This window comes from Kogia breviceps, chromosome 12, assembly GCF_026419965.1.
Source record: "Kogia breviceps isolate mKogBre1 chromosome 12, mKogBre1 haplotype 1, whole genome shotgun sequence".
In the NCBI taxonomy this organism is placed as follows: domain Eukaryota; kingdom Metazoa; phylum Chordata; class Mammalia; order Artiodactyla; family Physeteridae; genus Kogia; species Kogia breviceps.
In genome coordinates this window covers 18,100,812-18,114,676 of record NC_081321.1, presented here as the reverse complement: position 1 = coordinate 18,114,676, position 13,865 = coordinate 18,100,812, and the positions used below count along the sequence as shown (strand labels likewise).

The window sequence follows — 13,865 nt, the reverse complement described above, 5'->3', positions numbered from 1 at the left end:
ATAGGAAGATTAAATAACTTAGGGTCACACAGCTAGTGAATGTGGAACCAGGATTTAAACCACATCTGTTTGGCTTCAGATTCTCTGCCCTTAACTGTGAACATCATTATGCTGCCTCACAAGTTAGCGCTCAAAATATTTTTATTACACGAATGAAAGAGAAAAGTGAGTGAATGAAGTATTTCTTATTCTTCAATAATTATTACTACTAAATTCTGGAGATCTGGTACTATATCATAGCACATATGAATTACTTATCATTTATTATCCCATTTTTAGATGAAGAAACTGAGTTTTGAAATGTTGAGATAGTGTGTCCAAGATGAATAAATGACAGACCCTGGATGTGAGCCCAACATTCTGACTCCTGACTCCAGTTTGTGTCACCATTGCTGCTTTGCTGACATCATATTTTACTGCATGGGGTGGGGTGGGGGGGTGTCACAGTTTATTTCACTTATGACAGAACATGTAGTCAGTTTCCAGTTATAACTGATGCTAGCAAACACTTAGCTTACTGACTTTACCAAGATCTGTTCTGTATAAGAAACTGTGCTCATTGCTCTGTGGGATAAAGAATTCAGTTCCCAAACAGATCACAATTTGAGAAATTCCTCAGGTATCATTTCCTTCTTCAGACTCAAAGTGAATAGGTATTTAGTTAAGTTTATTAACAACTACAGTAGAAATGTTCTGAAGGCTTCTTAGGAAAATGATAGGTGAATTATTACATATAATTAGTGGCTAGTTTTTCTTTACTTCTTAAAATATTATTATATAATCCACAACGCTAGTGTTAAATGGAAGTGTTTTGATGCGTAGTCTAATTTTTGTTTAGAAACATCTTATTGTTGACCTTTGGGCCCTCAGGGAAGAGATCATCAAATGTCTTAAAGTGTTTTTGTTAGATGTTTAAACAGAAGTAAGATACAGCACACAAATCATCAGCAGGAAGATGAGACTGTCACAGCACAAAATTTTCTTTGTTTTACAGGTTCTATTAGTTAATGTATTAGAATTCTCTAAATGCCACTTTTGCTTATTAAGTGGTTTTGAGAGCACATGAAAACATACGTTTTATTCTTGAATGCAGCATTTCTGAGGTTCTTAGTAAATGTGGTTCTGGAAAAACAACCATTAGACACTTCTGCCCGTGTAGCATCCACATGCAAATGAAGATATTTTCCAAAACTGTTTTTCCTGTTTGTACAATCTCTTATTAAATCAGAAAATCTGCCTTTAAATTTCTGTTTCACTCACTGGAATTAAACTAGATGGCAAATATGACATTGGTTTAAAAAAACAAAGGAAACGTACTATCATTGTTTTATTTTATATTATAAATGAGATTAAGCTATTAATAAATTCAAACCAAATTTTAGTACATTTCTGAAAATAATCTATTTCCACAATGCAATTTTGACATAAGTCCCAGATTCTTTAATCTATACAGTTAGTATGAAACCAGCAAACCTACGCCTGTTTCAGTATGTGCCAAAATGGCTATTAAAAAAATTGTCAGTGTCATTTTCCCCAACACGTGTTGGTCATTTTTAACCTCTGCATGTTTGCCAACTCTTCTATCTCTTCCCCACCCCCCGGAATATATTACCTTTCAGCTCACTTCTCACATCCATTAAGTCCTGTCACTATGACATCTTTCGTCACCACTGCAGCTTTTTGTCATCTCCCTGTTTCCTTCTCTCCCTCTTTTTCTGTTTTAACTCTTACAGTTTTTCCTATACCGGTAGTTCTCTAACTTTAAGGTGTCAGTAAGCCTTCCTCCCCTGGAAGGCTTGTGAAATCACATTTTGGGGCTTCACCTTCTGAGTTTCTGATTCAGAAAGTCTGAGATGAGGCCCCCCAAAATGTATAAAGTATTCCCAGGTCATGCCAATGATATTGTTCACTGAGCAACCACAGTCTGAAAATCACATTTGTACAAATCACCTGTCCTTTATTGTTTAGTACCACGTGAATGCGTCTTAAGAAAGAATGCACTTTTAAATGTTTATGTAGTCCTCTAATCGATAATTAAGTGTGAGTTTACGGTAACATTTCATCTCAGTGCTTGGCAAAAAAAAATGCAAACCAAGTTAGACTTTTGCTTAATTTCCAGTCTTTTGCACAGGAAAGGAATTTTTAAGAGTCTATATTTTTAGGCTTGGATGAAACATCAAATAGCTTTCACTTCTATTTTCATTGTCCAAAATCCATTAAAAATCTTTGAGGGCTTCCCTGGTGGCGCAGTGGTTGAGAGCCCGCCTGCCGATTCAGGGGGACACGGGTTCGTGCCCCGGTCCGGGAAGATCCCACATGCCGCGGAGCGGCTGGGCCCGTGAGCCGTGGCCGCTGTGCCTGCGCGTCCGAAGCCTGTGCTCCGCAACGGGAGAGACCACGGCAGTGAGAGGCCCGCGTACCGCCAAAAAAAAAAAAAAAAAAATCTTTGAAATAGTACTGGATCCTATATTTTGAATATAATAGAGCCATTTTAATAAAATAATAATCTGTTACCTAAACTTGATGAAGTCCATCACTATTTAGAATGTTAGATCTGCTGTCAGAGTAGGTTGTGTCTGCATTGCAGAGGCCGATGAACCTCTAAGGTTTCTACAGTATTCTTTAAAAATTAGAACTGAGCAGGGTAAGGAATATGGAACTTTCCATAGATGAGAGAGCAAAAAATGTACAGTACATATTTGAGTATAATGGAATTTATGCCCATTTTTTGTGATGATTAAATGATTGTAAGGATTTAGAGCACCAATTTTCAGGGAATTTCTATAATCTCATAAAATGGTGAAATATATAAAATATAATCTTTCCTTAAAAGCTGACTTTGGACTCCTATGACTACCTTGCAAGTGATCTAGAGTAGGCTGGTACAGCCAAGCCTAACACACAGCCCCCTAGGGAGCTTTAAAAAAAACGCATATAGTAACTTGCTGGTCCCATCCCTAGACAGATTTATGAACCACTCATCAAATATCTGGAATCTCAATTAGTTTACCTTGTAGTCGTTTAAGCACTGAGAACTGTTGATCTTATAAAACTCAGTAAGTTTTACAAATGTGTTATTGGTGGCTTTTTCCAATATAGAAAGGTGAACAGTTTTGATGAGCTCTGTCTATAGATGACTGACATAACTCAAGCAAAACTGCCTCTGTCAATTTTTCATTTATTTAAATCAGTGGATCTAAGTATGCATTACACAGCTCTTTTTTAGGGAAAAGTTTAGAAAAGATTTTAAATCCGACAATATTAACACCGACAGTAATCACAGCCATAATAGACACCCTTCAGAGATCTGCCTACAAGTGCTGACTTTTGTTTTATAAATCTTGGGAACTGACCATATCCTGTTCCCAGAATATTGACTTTGATCGTGCTAATCAAAGAAAGACTCTTAGTGTTCTCTAGTGAGCTTCTTGAAGTGTTGGTTTTTGCCTCATGTATCCTTCCTCATATGTTTACATCCTGCTTTCAGGAAAATTCCTATTTGAAATTTAACGGGTATGACTTCTCAAAACGGTAACATTCATTTATAAAAGTTAACAATTTGTTCCGCCTTCCATTTCAGATTTATATGCGCATTATCACAAGGTAATTTCTGAGTAAGAAGACAATGATTGCCCTTAATAATGTACTGTTTTCTTCAATGTGTTTATTATTCTTTATAATTAAAATATTGATCTCTGTCTAAATGTTTATCTTGGGAACAGTAAAATTTCAAGTTATTGACATACATGCGTCTATGTTTATCTGAATAAAACATCAATAAAATCTATAGTTTGAGGCTCCTTTTACATATAATACCTGATCATTTTGAAATCATCTGATTGTATATATTAATGAGTTTATAGTCCTTTTCACATTTAGGTCAGAGCTTCTTCACCTGGAACCCAGGGTTTATAGGAGTTCCTAGGGGAGTTCATTGAGGAAGTTCATAGTTGGAACTCTGAGAGTAGAAAATGAACTCTCTAAAATTATATGTAAACTTATGTGTACAATTGCCTGAGTGTTTGACTGTATGCATGTGCATTTGAGTTTTGGAGGGCATCTTTAGCTACATCAAGACAGCTATAATCCAAAAGGAGTAAGCATTAGTGGTTTGAGGTTTCATGCAGAAGTATAATGAAGAATTATTTTAACCAAAAAAACTTTAAAAGTAGTTTTTACATAATTATGTATTTTTTTCTATTACTAAATGAAATTTGGCATCTCCCAGTTTGACAGAATAGGTTACAGGTAGTGCAATTTAGTTTCAAAATAGATATTTGTGATAACATATTTTTAATCCAATTTTTAAAGAATCTAAGGAATAACTACCTAATATAGCTTTTAAAAATTCAGATATAATTGACATATAACGCTATATTCATTTCAGGTGTACAGCATAGTGACTCGCTATTGGTATATATTGCAAAATGATCACCACAGTAAGCCTAATTAACATCCATCACCTAAGTTACAAATTTTTTTTCTGTTGTGATGAGAACTTTTCAGATTTTACTCTCTTAGCAACTTTCGCATAGAGACTATAATATTATTAACTATGGTTACCATGCTGGACATTACATCCCAGGATTTATTTTATAACTGGAATTTTGTGCTTTCTGACTCTACCTTCACCCGTTACAGCCAAGAACAGCCTGTTGTTGGAAGAAGAACATGACCATGTCAAAACTTGTTCGGCACCAAAGCACTTTCTCTGTGGATCTGTAGTTCATTTTGTGCTGCGTCTATGCAATAATGAGAATTTAATTAAAGATAGTCCAAATCTTCTGTACTGTTTCTTCTAAGTTCAAAACTTTATTGAGCTAGAAAGAATGCTAGAGATGGCCACACATTCTATAAAGATAGATAAAAAATCATAAACTACTGAGCACCATTATTTTGATTAGCCACTTAGACCTCAAATGTATACGTTTGGTTTATATAACTATTTAAATCTTAAGGTTCATTTTTTTGGAATATAGTATAAACCAATGTGTATTTGGATGGAGAGAGCTTTATAAGCCTACAATACCGCTGGGTTAGTTAATTTCAGGACATTTCTATCACTTCTTTAAGAGTTGAACATATCGGGGTGAAAGCCTCTCCTTTTCATACTTAATTATTAAGAAGAACCATATCTTGTTCACCCATATCATTGATAGATATAGACATAGTTAAAGGTTTTTTGGGGGATTAGTTTGTTTTTTGTTTTTTGTCTTTTAAGAGTAGGGTAGTATTAGCACTGTGGTTGAGAACCAGGGCTCTGGAAGCCAAGAGAATGGAGTTGATTAGCTACTTTATATTTTATTAGTCATATGAACTCAGGCATTTACTTCAGTCTGTGTGCCTCAGTTTCTCCATCTCTGAAGTGCAAATCATGATTAGGCTTGCCATGAGAATTAACTGAGTTAATGCATATATGGCAGTTTAAACAATGCCTGACACAAAATAAATATTGTCTATCATTCTTAGTGATTATAGTCTGATAGACTGACTATTAAATGTAATGTTTTTACTACCCTGTGTGGATTTAATTTCAGTTTATAGGACCGAAAAATACACATGATGATGTATTTCTTGAGTCCAGAAGTCAAGAATGAAATGTCATTTGGACAATAAAAGGGAGATACATATTTGATTGAGTCGCATATTATCTCTTTTATTCAAATGAATTAATTCTTCTTAGTCACCAGATTATCTGAAATTTGAATATTAAGGTGTTCATAGAAAAATGCTATCTATAGAATTAATAAGAATGCATTTTTTAAAAGATATTTTGATGAGGGTAGATACATGGATACATTAGGCAGATCCCTTCCTTTATCTCATGGTTGCAAAGGTGACAAAGAGGGCAAGGTGAGGTAAAGCTTGTTCAAGAATAACGGACTTCTCTGGCGGTCCAGTGGTTAAGACTCAGCACTTCCACTGCAGGGGACATGGGTTCGACCCCTGATTGGGGAACTAAGATCCCACACACTGCGTGGCGTGGCCAAAAAAAAAAAAAAAAAAAAATGAATAACGAAGATTATTAACCTCATTCTAAAAGTTTGGAACACACTTTTATCGTTAGACTTTAAAAGTTACACATCACAGTTCTGAGAGCTCTTCTGCAAAATACTGAAGCTTGTTCTTAGGGTTCACAAAACCTAATTAAATATATATTGCTCGCCGGGACCACTGATGCATTTGTTAGCGGACTCTGAACGTTCAGCTCCCAGGAAAATGAACGGAAATGTGCAGTCATTATTTCAGGGATGGTAAATGCAGTCCCAGGGAAGAAACTGAAAACCATAGGACTTCGTTGACCGAAGACTGTGCCAGCACTACATAACAGGCCATTGGCCATGCAGATGGGCAGTGGAGCCCCACACTGAAACATCTGTTAACTACATAAAACCGTTAAAGGGATTAACACCGCCAGAGGCCGAAATGTAATCAGACAGGTGAAACAGCGATAAGATAAATATTCCTGCTTGAAATAAAAGTAATGCTAATTAATTTATTTTTATACTGCTGTGGTAACTGAGTTTAGAATTCTTGTGAAATACGTTAAACTCTTCACAATATATCCTTTCTCTTTGCAAGGTGTAGAAAATTAGAGAGATGCAAAATGGGGTGTTATTTTATTTTACTTTAATTTGAAATTTTTTCTGATATTTTAATCGACTTCATTGCATATAATTTGGGTGTCATTCTCTGTACTGATGATGCTACTGAAAAATGTGTGTTATTTTCACTTATGGCAAGTGAAGCTCAGTTGCCAAATTCTTATTTGTAAAGTGTATCATCCTATGATGTAAAAACAGAGTATAAAATATAAATGTTTAAAGTAAAGCTAAAATTGGGATGTTTCTGCTTTTGACCTTGGAAATAAAGGAGAAGAAAGACCTGTGGAAAATAAATACAGCAGTTTTGCTGTCTTCTGGTTTGCACATTAAACTGAGCTAATGTTTATTATGGGTCATTCCTAAAAACATTCCTTAGTTTACTGAATGAATTTGTGATTGCCCCTTTCAGAGGTGTCTGTGTGTGCATGTATCTGTGTTTAAGTGTTTGCTTGTATTTATGTGTCGGTTTTAAATAAATAATTACAAAAGTATACTTTCACTTAGCCTGCAGGGGCTTACAATTATTACATTATGCATATTGATTTCTAAATTCAAGTACCTTATAAGCTAAGACTCATCTATGAAAGTAGTGTCTATAGAGCATTCAGTCAAGAAACAGTGATTGTAAGAGGCATATTCTGTTTTTAGGAAATGAAAACCATTTGGGGTTTAGAATTATTCTGAAAATTCTTTTGGCACACATTTTTTACTTTTGCTTTTCCCACATTGACTCGATCCCACCCAGCAAACTGATGTTTATACCATAGCTAATGTCCCTGTACTCACTAATATCCATTGACAAAAATCATATGAACAGGTTACGATTATATTTGTATTGACATCTCTATTTTTCATATATTTTAAACAATTAGAATGATGGTTTTATCAAGTATTTTTAATCTAGTCAAAAATATTAGCATTATTTTTTAAGGATTAAATATCAAATCAGTGTGATTTGTCACTTTTCTGGGGTCAACAGATCCTCATTAACATGTCTTAAATAGAGGACAAATGTGTAAACACGAGTATAAGCTATTATACTGAATGTTAAATATGCACACACTCATATATATTTTATTGGAAACTTTTAATGCTGCAGAATTAAGAAATAAACCTGGGGGAGACTAACTCCCTCAAAGATGTTAGGATACAGATTTATTTTTAAGCAAAGCTCTGCTTTGTGGCAAGTCAAAGGATTATGGAGGTAAGAGATTATACAAGGAAAACCTTTAAGAAAATAAATTTTTCTTTGTCATTTCAATATCATTTCTCTTGAAAAGTTCTGAAAAAACAATTTAGTGCTGCTTATACAAAATATACCCCTGATATGACACAAATTGCTGAAGTTCTACGAGAAATTATGGGAAAAATAATGCCAAAAGGAACACCAGAAGTATGTTTACCTTTTAGAATTATAGAATAAGTTCTTTTCATACATGTACACGATTATGAAGAGGCAAAGTCTGCAAGAAACTTTATTTTTTAGGGCAAATGAGGCTTAAAGTGCAAAACAGCAAAGAGTATCATCAGAAACAGTGCTTCAGATAACAAGTGGAATTGTAAATATCTTCTGCATAAGCAGAAATGAATTTACAGTATACGTCTCTGATGTCAGAATAACTTGGGTGGCTGATGTCTTCTTAAAAGCATGAGAGGAAGGTGGAGAAATAAAAGAGGACCCTCCTTTAATTAGGAGTGCCATAAAGAACAGGCAGCTGCTTAAAATTAAAAAGAAAATTCAATGTATGGAATGTTATTTGTTTAAACATTATAATATCATGAGAAGGTTTATTACAGATGACCACTACATTTAATGTTCATAGGAAAATCTAAGACTTTCAAACAAAAGCAAAAAATAGACAAAACTAATCAATATAGGCCTTGTAGAAAGGCTATGTTGCCGTTTGAACTCAGTCTAAGGGAGAGAATCTTCTTATTTTTACTTCTATGAATTGATCTTTGTCTCACTCTAGTGTCAACCTGTAAAGTTAATGTATTCTTCTTTGAAATTTCTTTATTCCTTTTGCTCTTGCAGAGTGACATTTCACTTTTCACTGTTGCAGCTGAATAAGCCATGTAACCAATTAAAATTAAAAAGCTTACTGAATTTTAAACAAATATATATATATATATATATTTTGCTTTTGCTTTCTCTTTCAGGAAGTCGATGGCAATAAAGTTATGTCTTCATTTGCCCCACACAACTCATCTACCTCACCTCAGAAGGCAGAAGAAGGTGGGCGACAGAGTGGCGAGTCCTTGTCTAGTACAGCCCTGGGGACTCCTGAGCGACGCAAAGGCAGCTTAGCTGATGTTGTTGACACCTTGAAGCAGAGGAAGATGGAAGAGCTCATCAAAAATGAGCCAGAAGGTAAAGGATGAAAAAGAAAACAAAGTTGTTGCCTATCTCCTGATTTTAATGGTTTGATTTTAACTTCGAACTCCCTTTTCTGATGCACTCTCAAGGTTAAATTGGAAGAAACCTAATGCAATGAAGATGGATAGTATTTTTTTTTTTTTAGAAACACGTTTATACGTCTAACCCCAATTTTATAAATCATTAATTTTTGTTGTGATGTCTTCCTTATTTTCACACGAGTAAGTTGTGGTTGAGTAAAACTTAAAGGTTCAAGAATACAAAGTGGCAGAAGAGCCCAGGACAGTCACTGCCTACCTGCCAGATATCTGCAGTCTAGTTTGTGCTTCCCCACTGGGGCCATTTTACAACTTTGTTACATTTTATAACCTTTATACATCAATGCATCTTAGACTGCCTAGACAGTTCGGTCTACTTTTTGTGTAGTCTAAAATTTGTATGGTTAGAACTCTTGTGTATTTGAAAAGTAGTGATTCTCTTACTGTTAGCTCAGCTGAGGTTCCCATTTTTTCAACTTCCAGGATGCCTTTCTTTTAGGATTTCATTTTCTAAATCTCTTTAATAGTTACAGATAGTATCCTACAGGTGATAATGCTCATGGACTAATCTTAAAATGAAAGCAAACAAACTAGTAAAACGATTGATGCAAACTGGCATAATTTATGAATAACTTGATACTCATCCTTTATGTTACAGATGTTTACTAATTCCTGTTTAAAACCTATGTCCATCCTAAACACGGATGCCACGTTGCACACAAGAACATGCCTCCTATTTATTTCAGAGTCAGATGGAAAATTAAAACAAACAAACATAAAACAGTGACATAAAAAGACATGCTTTACACCAAAAATATACTGCATTTATACTATTCAACGCTATTTATAACTGTTGTTAGGACACTGGTAAATTATATCTGGTGCAAAATGTATGTTAACCAGTATTTGGAGTCATGTGGTAATTAAATATTTCTGGGTCTCTACCAGATGCATAGCTGGGACATGGATTTTAGTTAAAATTTATGTAATTCACATGATCTTAGAGTTGGAAGGAATTTTGGAGATAATCTAGTCAGCCAAAGACTTTTTGGCTCTAACCTGCCTGGAGATAAAAATGGAGTTTTGAGGAGGACCCACACAACCTTTTTCTTTTAATGTGCTGCATTTTTTTAATGATAGTAAAAATAGTGTTTTCTTACTATAAGAGTTGTTTAAAAAACAGAAAAATTAAAAGGAAGAAGATAAAAATCACCCAGAATCATAGTTTTCTGGTATAACATCTTTATGATAGTTTTCTTTTTCTTTATTTTTATATATGCTATTCATTTTGCATGATTAACTTTCTGCATTTAAAATTATTTTGCATCCTTTATGTTGTGATACAGCATTATTAACTAAAGTCCATAGTTAATTCAGATTTCTTTAGTTTTCACCGTGTGCTTTCTCTCTTCTAGGATGCCATCACATAACAGATTACATTTAGCTATTTAGTTCTCATGCCTCCTTGGGCTCCTTTTGGCTGCAACAGTTTCTCAGACTGTTCTTGTTTTTGATAACCTTGAAAAACTTGAGGAATACTGTTCAGATATATTGTAGAATGCCACTCTATTAGAATTTGTCTGGTGGTTTTCTCATAATTAAACTGGGATTGTGGGTTTGGGTAGAAAGACCACAGAAACCAAGTACCATTCTCGTCACGTCACATCAAAAGTACATACTTACTACGTGATTTACGAATGTTGATGTTGACCTTGATCACCTGGCTGATAACAGTGTTTGTCCGGTTTCTCCACTGTAAAGCCTCCCTGCCCCCTTTCTGTACCTTACTCTATGGAAGGAAGGTGCCGTGTACAACCCACATTTAAGGAGTAGGGAACCTTGGTCCCCTTCCTTCACAGTGAATCATCGAGAAATTTATTTGGAATTATTCTTTCTTGGAGATTTATCTCTTCTCTATCGTTTACTTATTCAATCACTTATTTATATCCGTATGAACTCATGGATGTTTATTTTATACTTTGAATTATAATACAATTTTTTATTTTGTTAGTCACACTGTTCCAGCTTTGTTCATTGGAGGCTCCTTCTATGTCACTTTGACATACCTCTGTGATGGTGGGGTTTTTCTTGTTTTGTTTTGTTTTATCTGAGCACTTCTTTACTTTCTGGTACTATAAGATACTGATGATTCATCTTGTATATTTCCTTCTCCCAGTCCTAGAATAAGCCATTTCTCTAAGAAGCCCTGGTTCCTTTTATTGGAGAATGGTGTTAGAAAGCAAGATCTGGATATGAAGTGTGCTCTTTGCTACTGAGGTGTCATTTCTTTTAGGGCCTTGGTATTCCCTCAGTGTTTCATGTGAGCTTCCTTCCAAATGGGTGCACAGACTCTTAATTTGGAAGTATATGAAAGGCTGAAGCCAAATGAATAATTCCTAACAGGAAAAAGGGCAGGAGACAGTGCTTGACAATTTGCTTAGCAGGAAACATTCAGAGGTACTGGGAATTAGGAGAAAATTACAGCTACATAGGCAAAAGAACAGAGATGGAGCATCCATGGCAGAGAAAGTTAACACAAAGAAATATCATTATGTATGTAGACATTAGACTGTTTTCATTATTGTATTTCCCACAGCTCTTTTTTTGTACTTTCCTTCCTACAAATATATTGAAAGCTCAGCTCAAGAGTGACTTGTTATTGAGTAATATAAAGATATTGAGAAAATACAGAGATAGTCTTTATGGAAGACTGGCATATAGGTTGAACATGCCAAGCATCTAAAAGCCCAAGTCCCAGAAAGATAGTTTTCGTATGAATACAGAACGACTAAGATGGTGTTATGTTTACGTACACAAGATTCCTAGATATGCTTTGAGTAGAAATGTAAGTAGACTCACAGTTATTTATTTATTTACTTACTTACAATTGAAGTGTACAATTTACAATGTGTTAGTTTCTGGTGTATAGCAAAGTGATTCAGTTACGCTTATTTATATTCTTTTCTATTATGGTTTATCACAGGATATTGAATATAGCTCCCTGTGCTCTACAGTAGGACCTTGCTGTTTATCTATTTTATGTATACTTAGTTTGTATCTGATAATCCCAAACTCCTAATTACCCCTCTCCCACTCCCTTTCCCCTTTGGTAAGTTTGTTTTCTGTATCTATGAGTCTGTTTCTCTTTTGCAAATAAGTTCATTTGTATCATTTTATAGATTCCACATATAAGTGATGTCCTATGGTATTTGTCTTTCTCTTTCTGACTGACTTCACTAAGTGTGATAATCTCTAGATCCATACATGTTGCTGCAAATGGCATTATTTCATTCTTGTTTATAGCTGAGTAGTATTCCATTGTATATATGTATATACCCCATCTTCTTTATCCATTCGTCCGTCAGTGGATGTTTAGGTTGCTTCCATGTCTTGGCTATTTTAAATAGCACTGCTATGAACATTGGGGTGCATATATCTTTTCAAATTAGAGTTTTCTCCAGATATGGGATTGCTGGACCATATAGCAACTCTATTTTTAGTTTTCTGAGGAACCTCCGTACTGTTTTCCATAGTGGCTGCACCAACTCACATTCCCACCAGTGGTGTAGGAGGGTTCCCTTTTCTCCACACCCTCTATAGCGTTTATTATTTGTAGACTTTTAAATTATGGCCATTCTGATTGGTGTGAGGTGGTACCTCACGGTAGTTTTGATTTGCATTTCTCTAATATTAGTGATGTTGAGCATCTCTTCATGTGCCTATTGGCCATCTGTATGTCTTCTTTGGAGAAATTAGACTCACTTTTATTGATGAAGAAATTTACTCTTGTAAGAATATTTAGTAACTGCAACTATTGGGAGATTTCTCAAGGAGCAATTTATGTATCTGAGTAAAATGGTGATCTTAATCACCAAGAAAAAAATTATAACATGGAAGAAAATTGTATCATAGAAAAGGAATAGAGTGTTAAAGGAAATTTCTTTCTATTTTTTTTAACTGCAAAAAGAGAAAAAGGGAGAAATATGTCTAGGGAGATATGTGAAAGGCTCCACAGCAAGTGGGAAGTTACATTCTAAATATTCTGATTCTTATTATCTCTATTTTCAGATGAGGAAACTGATGTTGAATATGTTACAGGGTGACTGTTGGGGTCATTATTCAAACTGATTAAAAACTCCACTAATTAAAGAGTATGGTTAGACATGAGAATGGACACCAAAACCTGACATTAGCCAAACATCAGGACAGTGACACTGCATACGGTACAAACAAATGATCTGTAGTTCTGCGATGTACTATCACATCAAAAGAATAAAATACATAGGAATAAATTTAATGAAAAAGTACAAAACATTGTTATAGTTCTGTGATGAGGGCGGTAATATGGGGATGAGGAGAATAGAGAGAGAGTGAATGGAACTAAATGTTAAGCTGACAGATATCTGCTACGGAAAAATCTTTTCTTCCCTCAAGCTATGTTTTCCATTGTTTTTCAAAGGCCATTAAAATGAACAGCAGGTTGTGATGAAAATTTCATTAAGCCCCAGCTAAATCATTATGAGGGTGCCATATTCATGCCTTTGCTTCCTCTCATTGGGGGGGAATGCAGATTTCAATAGAAAGTCTGTATTATTTCCGACCTTATCCCTGCCAACAGCAAGCCAGCAGAAATTCAGAAGTTAGAAGAGAATGGTGTGTCGTACAAAAGGAGGCCACCGAGGTAAAATGGTTAGAAAGAAAATTAGATTTCCATATAGGTCGAAGAAAAAATGGATCTTTTATTCGAGCTAGCTTATCTTTTCAAGCAATTAGTTAAAATATTTTAAAAGTTATAAATAGGAGAAAATATATTTATATATTTTTGTTTGTATCTTTTTCCTCTAT

At 34.8% G+C, this 13,865-nt stretch overlaps 1 protein-coding gene across 24 annotated transcripts in view; it reads left to right on the top strand.

The window, feature by feature from the left end:
* The window catches only part of SOX5 (SRY-box transcription factor 5), a 1,010,478-nt gene that overhangs the window by 692,501 nt on the left and 304,112 nt on the right, over positions 1-13,865 (top strand). For all 24 annotated transcript variants that reach the window (XM_067008877.1, XM_067008891.1, XM_059082188.2 and 21 more), the window contains one exon: positions 8,766-8,976. In XM_067008877.1, the coding sequence (XP_066864978.1) occupies positions 8,766-8,976 (211 nt within the window). The remainder of the gene's footprint in view (positions 1-8,765; positions 8,977-13,865) is intronic.